This window comes from Anomaloglossus baeobatrachus, chromosome 3, assembly GCF_048569485.1.
Source record: "Anomaloglossus baeobatrachus isolate aAnoBae1 chromosome 3, aAnoBae1.hap1, whole genome shotgun sequence".
Lineage (NCBI taxonomy): Eukaryota > Metazoa > Chordata > Amphibia > Anura > Aromobatidae > Anomaloglossus > Anomaloglossus baeobatrachus.
The window spans coordinates 133,123,257-133,140,935 of record NC_134355.1 but is presented as its reverse complement, the minus strand read 5'-3'; the positions used below and the strand labels follow the sequence as shown (position 1 = coordinate 133,140,935).

At 42.7% G+C, this 17,679-nt stretch overlaps 1 protein-coding gene across 5 annotated transcripts in view; it reads right to left on the bottom strand.

Annotated features, from left to right (window-relative positions):
• MAP4K3 (mitogen-activated protein kinase kinase kinase kinase 3) overlaps positions 1 to 17,679 on the bottom strand; it is a 345,207-nt gene that overhangs the window by 100,748 nt on the left and 226,780 nt on the right. For 3 of the 5 annotated variants that reach the window (XM_075339445.1, XM_075339446.1, XM_075339447.1), the window contains exons 9-13: positions 15,363 to 15,494; positions 14,999 to 15,061; positions 14,816 to 14,897; positions 11,828 to 11,938; positions 9,069 to 9,143 (exon numbers count right to left, since the gene is read on the bottom strand). In XM_075339445.1, coding sequence (XP_075195560.1) covers positions 9,069 to 9,143; positions 11,828 to 11,938; positions 14,816 to 14,897; positions 14,999 to 15,061; positions 15,363 to 15,494 — 463 coding nt within the window. The remainder of the gene's footprint in view (positions 1 to 9,068; positions 9,144 to 11,827; positions 11,939 to 14,815; positions 14,898 to 14,998; positions 15,062 to 15,362; positions 15,495 to 17,679) is intronic. The other 2 variants (XM_075339448.1, XM_075339449.1) reach the window with 1 other exon arrangement.

Sequence of the window (17,679 nt, the reverse complement as noted above, 5' to 3'; positions counted from 1 at the left end):
TCACATGCTCCTCCACTAGCAGCCATTGTATGGACAGGTCTGGTCACATGCTCCTCCACTAGCAGCCATTGTATGGACAGGTCTGGTCACATACTCCTCCACTAGCAGCCATTGTATGGACAGGTCTGGTCACATGCTGCTCCACTAGCAGCCATTGTATGGACAGGTCTGGTCACATGCTCCTCCACTAGCAGACATTGTATGGACAGGTCTGGTCACATGCTCCTCCACTAGCAGCCATTGTATGGACAGGTCTGGTCACATGCTCCTCCACTAGCAGCTATTGTATGGACAGGTCTGGTCACATGCTCCTCCACTAGCAGCCATTGTATGGACAGGTCTGATCACATGCTCCTCCACTAGCAGCCATTGTATGGACAGGTCTGGTCACATGTTCCTCCACTAGCAGCCCTTGTATGGACAGGTCTGGTCACATGCTCCTCCACTAGCAGCCATTGTATGGACAGGTCTGGTCACATGCTCCTCCACTAGCAGCCATTGTATGGACAGGTCTGGTCACATGCTCCTCCACTAGCAGCCATTGTATGGACAGGTCTGGTCACATGCTCCTCCACTAGCAGCCATTGTATGGACAGGTCTGGTCACATGCTCCTCCACTAGCAGCTATTGTATGGACAGGTCTGGTCACAAGCTCCTCCACCAGCAGCCATTGTATGGACAGGTCTGATCACATGCTCCTCCACTAGCAGCCATTGTATGGACAGGTCTGGTCACATGTTCCTCCACTAGCAGCCCTTGTATGGACAGGTCTGGTCACATGCTCCTCCACTAGCAGCCATTGTATGGATAGGTCTGGTCACATGCTCCTCCACTAGCAGCCATTGTATGGACAGGTCTGGTCACATGCTCCTCCACTAGCAGCCATTGTATGGACAGGTCTGGTTACATTATCCTCCACTAGCAGCCATTGTATGAACAGGTATAGCTGTGCCGTCTGTGAAGAAAGCTGCTCCAACAAGTACAAGGGAAAAACCTATCATTCTTATATAATCGTAATTGTAAACAAAATCCCCAACACATCTGGAAAAAAAAAACTAAAGTGGTCAACCCTTTTAATAAAAGGTACAACACTGCTAAATGGCATAATGTTTACTGGAGATCATATGTTATTATCCATAGGTTCAATGGATTCTTGGTGTAGCTAAATACACAACATAGGAAAAAAAAAAAACCAAAAAGGGAGGTTGGGCAACAACGGTTTACATGTATGGAATACCCAAACACGTATGCTCCAGTGAATTCCTGGTAAAAACATCTGTTCGTTATGAACAACCATCTCATCGTCAAATATCTTATTATACAAGTACATACATGAAATTCCTATATTACAATACAATGGCAACAATTAAACCTTATTCTCCATCGCAAAGGAATTTTGCAGAAAATTATGTGACGTCAGACTTTGCTTCCTCAGGGCGTCAAATAACACAGTTCTCCAACACTTAGTATAAAACAATGGAGCCCGGATGGTAACGGTAATACAATATATCCTACTAAATCATGCCAGCGCACAGTATTTTGCTGGAGAAAGATATCAGCACTGTGCGTTTTAATTCATGCTTGGTAAAATACTTTGCTATGATACTTTAAACATTTTTCTTTACATCGTCTCCTAGGTGGGTTCATAGCTAAAAATAAAGAGTATATATATTTTTTTCCTTTATCACTTCATACTTGCCGCATATTCGTTGTATAAAATAAGTTTGCTTCAAATACCTGAATCCCTTTTAAACTATCAACAATTTATAAAAGGAAGAAGAGAGCTTGGGTGCCACACGGACAAGCGGCGGCAGGTAGTGTTTGTTCTTGAAGGAACGATGTTCTCTTGCAAAACTGTAAAGATCTCTCAGAACAACAGGCCGTGCTAATGACTTACTCAGGTGCGTAAAGAGACAAAGGGTTCATTTGGTTTCAGCTTATAAAAAGCTGCCTCGAAAGTAATGGTCTATGAAGAAGTATGCACAGCCAGTACACACTCTGGCCTTCTAACTTCAAATACATAAATGAGTCACCTAATGAAAAAGGCAGCTCAGATTTCTGCTGAGCCGTGCTGGCCTAAGTGGAAAGTAAATGAGACATGTCACCTGTGGCCACACTGTGACAACGCGCTGCCGCAAAGCCACTTGAGCCTAATTTAATCAATTGCCTTAGAAAATAAAATATAATATTCCCAACAGGTAGAATGTCGTTAAAATGAAGGCTCAAGATTCAATTTATTCCTTCAGACAAATAGGAAAAAGCTAGGGGAGAAGACTTGTAGGCCAGCGTCCTTCGAGAGAGAAAAGCCCTAGAAAGCATGGTAAATAAAATTGCCCCCAATCTAGTAACTTCTTGAACAAGTTGTCCAATAGCTGGACCTGTTATAAAATAATAAAAAAAGGAAAACAAAAACAAAAAACCCCCTTATACTCACCTTCTGCACCAGTGCCATTCACTATTGAGCTGTTGCTCTCACTTTTTCCACTTTTCTGACATTCGTCTGAGGTTAGAGCGCAGCAGCTTTAGGCTATGTGCCCACAGGACCTTGTTTCTGCAGATTTTGCCGCGGAAAACCTGCGGATTTTTCTGGATTTTCCAGATAAATCCGCAGGTTTTAGCATGTACAGTCACTCCCCATGTTATCCTATGGGACATTTGGAGTGCCGTGTCCACGCTGCGGAAAGTGCAGCTGCCGAACATGCTGCGGATGTAGGCATCCGCATGTATAATTGCATGTCGATTATTCATGCGGAATTACCTGCGGATGTCCCGGCCCTTCGCTATGGAGATAAGAGGCCGTGACGTCCGCAGGTAAGCCGCATGAATCTCCGCATGTTTCCCGCAGCTATTCCGCTGTAATCTAGCAGCTAAAAATAGCTGCGGATGCCGACGGGCAGCTGCGGGAAACATGCGCTCGTACCTGCGGATACATCCGCAGGTACGAGCGCCCGTGGGTACATAGCCTTAGGTATGTGCCCACGGGAGCTTGCTCCTGCGGATTTTGCTGCGGAAAACCTGCGGATTTGTCTGGATTTTCTAGATAAATCCGCAGGTTTCAGCAAGTACAGACACTCCCCATGTTACCGTATGGGACATGGGGAGTGTCTGTGTCCATACTGCGGAATGTGCGGCTGCGGAATATGCTGCATGTCATAACTGCATGTCAATTATTTCTACGGATTTACCTGCGGAAATCCCGGCCCTCCACTATGGAGATAGAGGCCGGGAGTTCAACAGGTAAATCGCATGAATATCCGCAGGCTTACTGCAACAATTCCGCTGGAATCCCGCAGCTATGTATAGCTGCAGATTCCGGGGAGGTGCTGCGGGAAACCTGCGGCCGTACCTGCGGATATATCCGCAGGTACGAGCTCCCGTGGGCACATAGCCTTACAGTAAAGGCCATGTCACACACCGCGACGCCGCCGTCACTGCTAAGTCGCCATTTTCTGTGACGTAGCAGCGACCTTGCCGTCGTCGCTATGTGTGACATCTAACAACGATCAGACCCCTGCTGCGAGATCGCTGCTCGTACTTGAATGTCCCAGGTCATTTTTTGATCGCTGCTATCCTGCTGCGCCACATAAATCCTTTTGTTTGACACCGTAGCAACGACGATCGCGACGACGCTGAAGGCAGTGACATGGGCCTGAAGACCGTCGAGGTCGTTATGATCGCTGCTGCGTCGTTGCTTAAAACAACATGTTTGACAGCTCACTAGCGATCATGTAAGCTTGTTGTTACGTCACAGAAAATGGTGACGTAACAGCGACGTCGTGTGTGATTCCAGCTTTAATCAGATCCAGCAAAGTCATCACTGGGACGGTATAGTTATAATTTATTTTACAAGAGAAGCTATAGAATTTAAAATATGGTTTTCCACATTATTACAGGGGGAGGAGGGAGGGAGGAAGGACAGGCAGGGGCAGTAATAACTAGTAAAACCCGACCCACCTATTAGATATTCTGCAGCACCTATCAATCAAATAACAGTGAATTTCAGAAACTTTACTTACTGTATTTCAGAAAGTATACATACAAGCTCACAACTAAAGCTAGGCTTAAAATCAGCATGATAGTGCCAGTATAGTATAAACTTTAGTTCATATATGAAAATCCTGGTGGTTGGTCCTCTTTAAGGACAGAGCAGGTGACAGACAGACACTGCTTTGCTCCCGTTACACTTCCTTCTTGCATTTTCTGGACCTGCCCATAAAGTGCGTCAAGGGGTTGATCTGAAAACTAGAAGTCTGTATGAAATGGTTATTCCCAAAATTACAAGTTATCCCCCATCTATAGGACATGGGTCTAACTGCTGAACCTTCAGTAATCAAGACCCTGTGAACTGGGTTCAGCAGCTCAACTGTACTCCATTAAATAAGGGTCGCAGTCCCCTGAAGAAGATCACGAAACGCGTTGGGGTGCGGTGGCTGTTGGTCTGACTAAGCTTCACCATGGGTAAGTAGCTATGCTCCTTCCATTATCTGACATGTGTATTTCCACTTGGATTTGAACTCTATTTATCACATGCCGGGGCTGGCTCTACTTTTATCCCCCATGGTGATGGTACAGACCTAACTACCTTTTGCTCTGGATTTTTGATCTATTCACCTGTCTTTACCTTAAAACTTGGAATTTTTGGATCATGCTCTATGTGTATTTTAAATCTATATATCTTTTGTACTAAATAAAGACCATAATATTGCATTTGAGCTGACCCTGTTTGAATTAATCTTTTCAAACTTATGATAGTGTTTTATCTATTCCCTCCCTGTTCTCTTAAGTTTATCATATGTTTATTGAGGGCTAACCATATGTTGTCTCACGATGTATAAGGGGGTCACGTGTGTCCTACCCTGTTTCTTAATTAAATAAGGGGCTGCAGATCTCAGTTCTCCGGATTCTTTAGCCCCATTCTTGGGATCGCTGGGAGAAGACCACACGGACCAGTATCCCCTATCTTATGGATGGGAAATAACCTGTGATTTTAGGAATAACACTGTAAATACCTGAAAAGCAGAAAGAGTCATGGCACTCAGTAGTACTTTTAATTTTACTTTTTTAAAAGCATCATGAGAACAATGACAAACGAGGCTATTTCCATAGTCTGCTAAACAATCCTTTGAACGTAAAAAAAGTTACAAGTGCTGCTGAGCACTATGGCTCATTCTGGGTTTTTTTGGTACTTTTTTGTTCTCTGACTCGACATTTTAATTAAATAAGAAATTGCGACTATGCAATCAGACGTTTAGACCCGCCTGGGTCTTAGTCAGGAGTCGCTGTATAGTGGGTGTCTGGAGGATGAAAGATGAGGTGCACTGTAGCACTAATGCATAGAAGAAGGTGCCTTGAGGATTGTACAAAGGGTTTGCAGGTGCAGCAGCGCTGTTGCTATTGCTATAGTGTATCTTAATACATACATATATCAATAGCAACAGCGCTGCTGCGCCTGCATACCCTGTGTACAATCCTCAAGGCACCTTCATCTATGCATTAGTGCTACAGTGCACCTCATCTTTCATCCTCCAGACACCCACTATACAGCGACTCCTGACTAAGACCCAGGCGGGTCGAAACCTCTGCAAAGTCGCAATTTCTTATTTAATAAAATTTGTCACATTTTGCATCATATATATCAACTGCAGTGAATTCGTTTGGGATTTGATACTAGGGTCTTTGACCCAATTCTCACTTGCACAACAATCATCATAAATCTGAGTGCAGACCATCATTCTTTCTACTCGACATTTTAATTGGCACCATTTTGTCTTACACATGATTTTTCTTATCGCTTTTTATTCCATTTTTACTATGTGGTTTAAATAAACATATGTATAGCTTTTATGTAATAAGGAATGAGTTAAGGAGAAAAAGGTGATTTTTTGGTTTTATTTTCTTAGCATTTTTAACCTTACCCTAATCATACTATGGATGTAGTGTCCTTTCTTCTGAGATCTTTTTTTCCGCCTCCCCTGTTATACAAGAGTTTAGCTGTCCACAGATTATACACTATAAGCGCACACTCTGCTCTATATGGCTTTCCATAAGGCTTGTGCAGATAATTTATTTTCAATCTGAAAGCGATGCGTCAAAAGATCGGATAACACTCAGACCAATGTTATTCAATGAGGGAGTGTACATGTGTAATTTTTTCCTCCGACAAAATAACCACAGCATGCATGATTTGTCAAGAATTGGATGGTAGTCAGCCACTCAAGTCTATGGGTCCATCCATTAGAAAAAAATTGGACCGGACTTGGATGAGAGTGTGGTCCGATTTTCATGGACTGATAGAATGGAGAAGGTGGACTAACTCTTCTTCAGTCTTCTGAAAAATATGGATCTCCTATTCTGATCAGAGTACATATACACAGTGTATCACAAAAGTGAGTACACCCTTGCATTAACACACACCCCTGCTATTTCTATGCTTGGGAGTTCAGTGGGGGGGCCTAGTTACTGATCAACAGCTTTCAATTCAATTATATCAATCAGTGAATAGGACTACTTATTGGATTCTTTAGCACAGAAAGAGCAGAGCTGAATAAAATAATATACATCCCTCACATTTTTTGTAAATATTTAGCTATATCTTTTCATGGGACAACACTGACTGAAGAACCAAGAATATGACAATTTGATACAATGTAAAGTAGTTAGTGCACGGCGTGTATAACAGTGTAAATTTGGTGTTCACTAAATAATTCAACACACAGCCATTAATGTCTAAACCACTGTCAACAAAGTGAGTACATCATAAGTGAACACTGGCCATATTGTGCCCAAACTGTCAATATTTTGTGTGACCAGAACTATGTTCAAGCACTGCCTTAACTCTCTTGGGCTTCACAGTTTCACAGTGGTTTCACAGAAGCCACTGGAATCATCTTCCACTCCTCAATGATGACATCACTGAGCTGGTTGATGTTAGAGACCTTACGCTTCTCCACCTTCCGTTTGAGGATGCTCCACAGATGCTCAATCGGGTTTAGGTCTTGAGACATGCTTGGCCATTCCAGCACCTTTAACCTCAGTTTCTTCAGTAAGGCTGTGGTTGTCTTGTAGGTGTGTTTGGGGATGTTATGTTGGTATACTGTTTTTGAAGGGAGGGGATCTTGCTCTACTTTAGTATGTCATTACATGTTGGCATTCATGGTTTTCTCAATGAACTGCAGCTCCATACAGCCCGCAGTACACATGCAGCCTCAAACCATGACACTCGCACCACCATGCTTGACTGTAGGCAACACACACTTTTCTCATCACCTGGTTGCCGCCACACATGCATGACACCATCTGAACCAAATAAGTCTATTTTGGTCTCATCTGACCACAGGATATGGTTCCAGTAATCCATGTCCTTAGTCTGCTTGTCTTCAGCAAAATGTTAGCGGGCTTTCACGTGTGTCATCTTTAGAAGAGGGTCCTTCTGAGACGAGAGCCATGTAGACCAATTTGATGCAGTGTGCGGCGTATTGTCCGAGACCTGACAAGCAGAGCCTCTATCCCTTTACCCTCTACAGCAATGCTGGCAGCACTCATACATCTATTCTCAAAAGACCATCTCTGGATATGATGCAGAGCACATGCACTCAACCTCCTTGGTTGACTATCGCGAGTCCTGTTCTGAGAGGAACCTGTATTGTTAAACCACTGTATGGTTTTGGCCACCATGCTGCAGCTCAGTTTCAGGGTGGCAGTAATCTTCTTATAGCCTAGCCCATCTTTATGTAGAACAACAATTCTTTTTTTCAGATCCTCAGAGAATTCTTTGCCATGAGGTGAAATATTGAACGCCCACTGACCAATATGAAAGCGTGTGAGAGAACACAAAATTAAATACTCTTGCTCATCATTCACACCTGAGACCTTCTAACACTAATGAGTCACATGACAACGGGGAAGGAAAATCCCTAACTGGATACAATTTGGCCATTTTCACTTAGAGGTGTACTCACTTTTGTTGGCAGCAGTTTAGACATTAATGGCTGTGTGTTTAGTTTTTTTAGAGGGCAGCAAATTTACAATGTTACATAAGCCATACACTGACTACTATACATTGTACCAAAGCATCATGTGGAAAGATATAATAAAATATTTACAAAAATGTGAGGGATCTAGTCACTTTTGTGATATACTCTATCTATATATCTATATCTATCTATCTATCTATCTATATATATATATCTCAAACAAAAAAAGGCAAATTCAATGATTAATAGCCTAATTGACTTGAAAGCTGTCAATCACTGATGAGGCCCATCTACTGGACATAGAAAAAGCAAGCATAGGTTTTTATTAATAGTGTACAAGTTATACTGAATGACTTCCCATAAAGCTATATATATATATATATATATGTATATCTGCTTAGCTCCTCCTGCCCATCGGTAGGACTGAATTTACTGATTTTCTTTAAGGTCTATTACAATATTTTACCGAAATGCCATTTTCTTGTTTTACAAATTACTTTTACAACGGTTAGGATTGATAATAACTTATGAGATGTCTAATACTCTACTGCTCGCTGATTGCGTGCGGCTTATGGGCATAATCTCTCAATAGGTATTCTAGATCGATATCACACTAGTAATACTATTTACGTAACCCTAAGGCTATTGAGAGTTCAGACCACTGGTGAAATGTATAGATACAACTGCATAAATATCAGACACCGTTACCTACTCATTAATGATCAAAGATATTAATTAAATGACAAAATCAAATCTGGCAGTTATGCTTAAATGAAGGGAAAATTACATGAGATATTTCCATGGAGATATGAACAGATATATGACTAATATGATATAGACTATTGATGTGTTTTTCCAAGGCGTTGGCACACAATACACTGGTTAGTGGTACTCCACGTCATACTGCAGTATAAGCGGAGAGCTCATCTACGAGATCTTGATGAAATGAGCAGAGGGCAGATGTGAACTTCACGTTGAAGCTGCAAGCTTGGTAAGCACAATGTTATATGCTGCCTGAGCTACGGAGGTTTAGGAAGCCAGCGAACGTGGAATAGTTAGGTGATACACTCAGCTTGCCGGGACAAGCAATTGTACCTTGGGACGGGCAGCAAAACGTGGGGCCCGACGCACAGGAGGAGATGCAGGAGAAAAGATACCCCAAAACTTAAACTATGTGGAAAAACAAAAAGGGACCAACGCACACAAAAACATACAGGAAAAAAATTAAAAATGTAAAGACACAAAGTTATTAAAGCATTTAATATTTTCCTAATCAAAATTACAAGTGGTAAAAAAGATCTTTGGAAGTGTAGATGCGGAATTAAGCTTTCCGCTAGGAGAAAAGAAAATTGTCCTACTAGTGCAACAGATAAGAGGTAGTTATCGTATAAGTCAGTGTCAGGACAAGCCTTGATACATGACTAAGAATAACAGCAAAATCAGAGTCTTCTCCAAAAGGAAAAGACACCCCTTTGTAGACTGCCAAAAAGGACCCTGCTCTTCACTGATGAGGGGCAAGAACCCTGAAACAGCGGTCTACACAGACAGCCCGGGAGTCAGCAGAGAAAAATTGATAGCTCTCTTCTTTTCTCTGCTTGGTTTCAATGCTTCAATGAAGTTGTGATTTCCCTGGTTCTTGTATCCCACTCCCCCCCCCAGCACTGCACTTGTTAAAGGGAACCTTTCACATTCAAAAACACTATTAACCTGCAGATATGGGGTTAAGCTGCAGGCTAATAGGGTTTGAAACCTGCCTGTCGCCTGCACATTGAACCCGGCTACCCGGAGAAAAAGAAATTTAATCCTCCTGGTAGTGGTCAGATTTCAATCACAGGGGAGGCGCCGGAGCGGGTTCAGTCACTGCTCTGTGTATCGAGAGCGGCGGCTGTAACCAAATCCCCTACACTTACTGACAGCAGGTACTAATGCAGAGATGCTGAGCAGTGGACTTTAAGTGTGGGGGGAAGGGGGTCGAGTGAATAGGTGGGGTGAGATGCGTGGTTAAAGCGGCCGCTCTAAATACACAGAGCAGTGAGTGAACCCGTGCCAGCGCCTCCCCTGTTGCTGAAACCCAAGCACTGCTAGGAGGATTAAAGTTCTTTTTCTCCTGGCAACGGAGTTGAAAGTGCAGGCGTCAGGCAGGTTTCAAACACTATTAACCTGCAGGTTCACTCCATGATGACATCTGCAAGGAGTTTGTATGTTCTCCCTGTGTTTGTGTGGGTTTCCTCTGAGTTCTCCGGTTTCCTCCCACACTCAAAACATATACTGATAGGGAATTTAGATTGTGAACCCCAATGTGGACAGTGATGATAATGTTTGTAAAGCGCTATGGAATTATTAGCGCTATATAAGGGAGTAAAATAAATATGCAGGTTAATAACATTTTTGCACGTGACAGGTTCCCTTTAAATGACATGTGACATACTTTTTAGAATATAGTAAGAGAATAGTACGTTTTGTAATGTAGTGTAGGGTTCTTGGCTACACAGTATATTATGGTCTTGAAAGACAAGGTATGTGTGGGGTATTCAAAGGGGTTGTCCACTACTCAGACCACCCCTTTTCTTATTCTCCCTCTCCCCCACCTCCATTAAAATGAAAGCGCTTATGCTCACCACCCATGCTGATGCAGATCCAGCGGTGTGAGCTCTCGAGTTCCCAGGGCTCATGTGAAGTTATGTCACGCAAGCCCCGCCTCCAATTACCGCCTTCAGACAAATAACTCATCAACAGGAAGTGAGAGCTGAAGCAGGAAGAGAAAATCCACTGGTGATCGGGCGAGGACTCGTGTGACGTAACAACCTCACATGACTCTCGGGAACGCGAGTACCGACAATGCTGGGAGAGCACCAGAGCTTTTTTATTTTAATGGTAGCAAACAAGAGGAATGAGAAGGTGGACACCTCCTTTAATCTATTGCGTTGCAGTATATTGTATGTACAGAGTGGATCTGGTGACTGTAGAAATAAAGCAATGTTTAATCAACAGTTGTCTACAAAAGTGTGTTTTTTCTGTGTCGAGACTCAGGTTTGGCTGGACAGTTCTACTTGCCTTAATGTTAATTTGCAAACTTTGGCGCCGTGTGATAATCCACCTCATCGTAGCTTACCTGAAATAGGATGGTTATAATACTATGATGATAGATGGGCCCAGCAGGAATATAGTAACTGAAGACCTATCTTCATGTATAAAGGGTCAAAAAACACAAAAAAATTCAAGTCCACATAAAAACGAAATGTGAACGTTAAGGGCTTGTGTTTTCTCCATGATACTTATTAGAATGCCAACATTCACTTCATGCCACGTCTTCCTCCTGTCCCAAATCATCCCGCTCGACTTTCTTCTTTTTACTCTATCTTTCTTCCTATTCTAGTCTCTTTTTATATTTGTATGGGTGCTAAAATATCCCTCTACCTATACAGCATTTGCTTTGTGTTACTGTTATACCTTATGGTATATAATGTATATGTGGAGTATGTAGGAATCTGATATAATTTGTGATCTCACATTATTACAATTTATAAAATTAATATTTAAATTTAAATTAAAAAAACAAACAATGGGATCACTTTTATGAAAATATATAATTTGGAAAAAGAATTGTAAATTATTTGTATTGTGGTTTTTTTTTTTTTTAAATAGAAATGATATTACAAACACAAAGATTACTCAGATTTAAAGATTATTTGTGAATACAATTGATAAACTATAAAACTAAAGCAGAAGAGCAGCTTGGAGAAAGAAGCCATAGGCTAAATGTTAATATGGCGATGAAATCAATGTTAATAAATAGCATTTTTCATTTGCTCATTTTACTTTTATATATCTAAACACTAAAATCGCAGACTTACCTCTGGATCATCGTCATCAAAATCATGGTAACTTGAGTGGTCAGGATTATTCACCTTATCCAACAGTTCAATAGCAAGTGTGCGATTCAACGGCTGTGTAACAAAAGGATGCTACAAAAGGAAGGAGGAAAAAAGGAAGGACAGTGGCTGATGTTAAAGTGTTTGTACGCTCTCTGTAGAGCAGAGAAATTGTATTATCCTATTAGAGTTGTCAGTACAATAGACGTTGGATACTTTGACAACATGTCACAAAAGATACAAGGAGAAAAAAAAAGAAAAAACTGTGACAAAATGAAAAAACAGTTGTATAATAAAAAAAAATGAAATCTATGTTTTCTTTTAAGAAGCACAACAAAATTGCTGGAAAAAGTGTGTGTGAAGGTCGTCTAAATGGCACTTTACACGATGCGATCTTGCTAGCGAGCGTACCAGCACCCGTCGTTTGTTCGCCACGTCGTTAGGCCCCGTTACACATACTTACGTTCCCTGCGACGTCGCTGTGGTCGGCGAACCGCCTCCTTTCTAAGGGGGTGGTTCGTGCGACGTCACTGCGACGTCAAACGGCAGGTGGCCTATAGAAGCGGAGGGGCGGAGAGCAGCCGAAGGAAAGACACGCTGGAGGACGCATGTAAGGTGTTGTTCGTCGTTCCTGGGGTGTCACATGTAGCAATGTGTGCTGCCTCAGGAATGACGAACAACCTGCGTGCAAAAGCAGCAACGATAATCGGGAATAGAACGACGTGTCAACGATCAACGATAAGGTGAGTAATTTTGATCGTTAGCGGTCATTCGTACATTTCACGCGCAACAATCTCGCTAACGAGGCCGGATGTGCGGCACGAATTCCGTGACCCCAACGACATCTCGTTAGCGATGTCGCTGCGTGTAAAGCGGCCTTAAGGGTACGTGCACATGATCAGGACTCGCTGCGTCCTTGACTCGGCGGTTCCTGACCTGCGGGGCCGGGAGTCTTCTCCACAGGAGAGCGCAGGAGATCGCAGCGGCCCGTATCCACGATCAGTGTTCGGGGCACTAAAGTCTCTCACTTGTGTTCTCCCTAAAGAGGACACTTGTGACTCCAAAGCAAACAATTGACATGCGGTGGCTCGGAGAGCCGCACCGCAGGTCAATTTATGCTGCGGGAAAAACAAGCACAGTAGGCACGGGATTTCTAGAAATCCCATTCACTGTGCTTGTACTGTTCAACACAGCACTTTGGATACAGAAATATGTGCAAGTAAAGTTCAGCAATGCATTGTATTGCATATGTGAGTCGTGTTTTGCTATCTATTCCCGCCCCTGTCTGCCCGCCTGGCCTTCCTCCCCCTGTCACCATCACATATGTTAATTCTGATGCAGGCAGACAGACAGGGGCGAGAATGGATAGAAAAACCTCACCCACATATTCCCTTCCCTGTTGCACCTGTCAATCAAATAGCAGTGCATTGCTGGAACTTTACTTGCACATATCTCTGAAATAAAACATTCAATCTCAGAACAAAAGCTATGCTTACATTCATGAACCTAGCACCAGTATAGCACTGGCTTTACTTTATATATGAAAATCCTGCTGGTTGGTTCCTTTTAAGACAAACACATGCATTTTTCTGTCAGAAGGTGCAGATTTGATACAGAAAGTTCCTGCACCAAACCTGCAACGTGCGCGCATAGCCTTAGGGGGGTTTTACAGGCTGCATTTATGGTGTGATTTTACGAAACAAGGATTTCACAATTTTGAGTAGCAGCTGCAGTTCACCGGAGTTTGCACGGTGCTGTATACAATACAGCCATAGCTTGATGGCTAAAAATAAGAAATCTTTGCATAGGAGAGCCCATCAGCAGGACTTACCCTACAATTTGTAAGGAACGGTGTAACACCCACTGATAACATATTCATAATAAAGTAATGATTGCAAAAGTGTTTATGTAGTTAGAGAAAAGTGAAATTTAAAAGGAACCTGTCAGTCGATTCATGCTGCCCAAACCGCGGGATGTATAAATCCAAGCCTGGCTGTGAAATATAGAATGAAGAGCCGGCTGGGGGCCATAGCCGCAGAAAAGACACGTGCAGCGCTGGCACCAGCTGGTTTTTTCCAGTACAGCTCCAGATTAGAGATTAGTGAATCTGAAGTTTGGTTTTCAAACCGAACACCAAATTTAAAAAACAAGATTCAGGGTTCGGTTGTTTTACATGCGAGCAAAACTCGCACGAGCAACGCTGTGCTCAGCCCTGTGCGAGCCGCTGCAGTGTTTGAACGGCGCACACTGGGGTGATCACATATACAGTGCCTTGCCAAAGTATTCGGTCCCTTTGAATTTTTCAACATTTTCCCACATTTCAGGCTTCAAACATAAAGATAAAAAATTTAAATTTTATGGTGAAGAATCAACAACAAGTGGGACACAATTGTGAAGTTGAACAAAATTTATGCTTATTTTAAACTTTTTAAAAAAATAAACAACTGAGAATTGTGGCGTGCAATATTATTCGTCCCCTTTGCTTTCAGTGCAGCAAACTCACTCCAGAAGTTCATTGAGGATCTCTGAATGATCCAATGTTGTTCTAAATGACTGATGATGATAAATATAATCCACCTGTGTGTAATCAAGTCTCCATATAAATGCACCTGCTCTGTGATAGTCAGTGTTCTGTTTAAAGCGCAGACAGTATCAGAAAGACCAAGGAACACAACAGGCAGGTCCGTGATACTGTTGTGGAGAAGTTTAAAGCTGGATTTGGTTACAAAAAGATTTCCATAACTTTAAACATCCCAAGAAGCGCTGTGCAAGCGATCATATTGAAATTAAAGGAGTATCATACCACTGCAAATCTACCAAGACCCGGCATGTAAAAGTAGGGGACAACCTCTAAGTGTAGTAAAATATTGTTAACATACACATCATTATTACTGTCCAACTAAAGCAGGATCATGAGTGTGATAATGCATATTGACATCAAACAATTAGACAGTGCACATTATTATTTACCTGTAACAATTTTTCGGCTGTAGGTCTTTTCTTAGGATTTTTCGTGAGAGACATCTTTACAAAGTGATGAAAACTATTGGACCTTCAAAGGAAAATAAGAAAAAGAAATAAGTAAAGCTAGTGAAAAAATTAAATAAATAAAAAGATGTACATTTCAGTAAGAAGGGCTTGTCTGAGTCTTACCATTTCATCTTGTCTTTTAACTTTGGAGGCTGAAAGTTGCTCTTTGTCATTAAGAATAAGGCCCTGAAAACAAATAACCATTAATGCCACTGGCGGAACAGGGATGTGATAATATTAGTCTTATGAGGAGAAGCTTGACATTTAGATATCACTAAATTATTTACTATTAGGAAAGGATAAAAGGCAATTATAGGAAAGAGATGACGTGGAAAACGGAGGGGAAGAGCTACAGGGGGGTGGGTAAGAGAAGGGCATGTGTGAGGACAGAGGCAGGAGGTAAGGAATGAAGGGTGGCCAGAAATAACGGGTTAAAGTAGCAGTAAATTACAAGACAGGGAAGGACAATGGATTTTATTTGCTTTACCTCATTGGATGCAAGTCAAACATAGGTGGCTGAAGCTCTGCCAGCTCTATGGATGTTATGCCTACAGCCCAGATATCACACAACTGGTTATAGCCACCTTTCCTCTCCACAGCGGCCACTTCAGGAGCCATCCTAAGAACAGGATTTACGGTCAGAGTTAGCAATATGTATATAGCTACACTGGGCCTTTACAAAAGTGAACTGAGACATCATTTTATAATCTTATTCCACTTGTAACCTCTTAATACTAAGTATATAGACCTGGTTTACATTAGTTCAAGCCTGCCTACTGCAATTCTCCCAGTGCAAAAGACTGCATTACTAGAAGAACAATGGGAAATAATGGCAGCAATTAACTGGTGACAGCATATCATGAGAGCATCTATAACTAACGTTGGGGAGTGTTTATTTCAATATATTATATTTGTGTGTGTTTCTTTCCTTTTTATTACTGGGCTAGTAATGGGGGCGCCTGATAGACACCTCTTCATTATTGTCAGTTGTGTTTTTATATACTTCACAGCTATCAACCACCTCAAGTTCCTTTACCCCGATTGTCAAGGCACCAGGGCTTCGGGAAGAGAGGAGGCGAAGTGCAAGAATTGGGGCATCTTGTGATGCACCCCTTCTGGGGCAGCTGCGCCCCTGTATTTTTAGGCTGGAAAGGATCCAATAACCATGGACCTTCCCAGCCTGATAATATCAGCTCACAGCTGTCTGCTTTATCTTTGCTAGTTATCAAAAATGGGAGAAACCCTATGTAGTTTTACTCATTTAATAATTTATTTGGTGAATAGAAAGCTGTACAATCTATCTAGTTATCCATCTATTGTATCTTATAGCTCAGAGTTAAGGTCCAGTCACACTAAACAACTTACCAGCGATCCCAACAACCATAGGGATCGCTGGTAAGTTGCTAGGAGGTTGCTGGTGAGATGTCACACTGCGACGCTCCAGCGATCCCACCAGCAACCTGACCTGGCAGGGATCGCTGGAGCGTCGCTACACGAGTTGCTGGTGAGCTCACCAGCAACCAGTGACCAGCCCCCAGCGCCGCGTGGAAGATGCTGCGCTTGGTAACTAAGGAAAATATCGGGTAACCAACCCGATATTTACCTTGGTTACCAGCGCACGCAGTTACACGTGCAGAGAGCAGGGAGCAGCGCACACCGCTTAGCGCTGGCTCCCTGCTCTCCTAGCTACAGCACACATTGGGTTAATTAACCCGATGTGTCCTGCAGCTACATGTGCACAGAGCAGGAGCCGGCACTGACAGCGTGAGAGCGGCGGAGGCTGGTAACGAAGGTAAATATCGGGTAACCAAGGACAGGGCTTCTTGGTTACCCGATGTTTACCGTGGTTACCAGCCTCCGCAGAAGCCGGCTCCTGCTGCCTGCACATTTAGTTGTTGCTGTCTCGCTGTCACACACAGCGATCTGTGCTTCACAGCGGGACAGCAACAACTAAAAAATGGCCCAGGACATTCAGCAACAACCAACGACCTCACAGCAGGGGCCAGGTTGTTGCTGGATGTCACACACAGCGACATCACTAGCAACATCGCTGCTACGTCACAAACGTTGTTCGTTAGCAGCGATGTTGCTAGCGATGTTGCTTAGTGTGACGGGGCCTTTAGTTTCCTATGAAGGAGGAGAAGACTGACACTAAGTCCTCCCCAATCACAGAGAGAACTGCCCTTTCTCCTGTTCTGCACTAATCTATGTGATCGGTGCAGAGCAGGAGAGGAAGCTGCCTGGACCGGAACAGAGGCTGCAGGAGCTGTGCAGCTGAATTAGCGTATAACCCTTAACTCCAAGAGCATTCAGGTTTTGTGACTGATCACATGACCTGAAAGGTCCTAGAGTTAACTATGTGGAAGGTCTTTTAGCTGCTAAGCTGGTGCATAGTCCGTTAGATCCCATTTAGGAACTGCAAGATGTGGTAATGTATAGTATGTGTAATGCTGCAGTAATGTGTGTGTGTGTGTGTGTGTGTGTGTGTGTGTGTGTAAGTGTGTGTGTGTATATGTGCATGTAGCAGAGCTGTATGTGTGCCTATCTACGCATGTAGCAGCTTTAAGTGTATCTATAAGTGCATGTGGCAGAGCTGTATGTATGTCTATATGTGCATGTAGCAAAGCTGTATGTGTGTCTATAAAAGCATGTAGCAGAGCTGTATGGATGCCAATATGTGCATGTAGCAGTGCTGTAAGTATATCTATAAGTGCATGAAGAAGAGGTTTATATGTGTCTATATGTTCATGTAGCAGGGCTGTATGTGTGTCTATATGTGCATGTACCAGAGCTATATGTGTGCC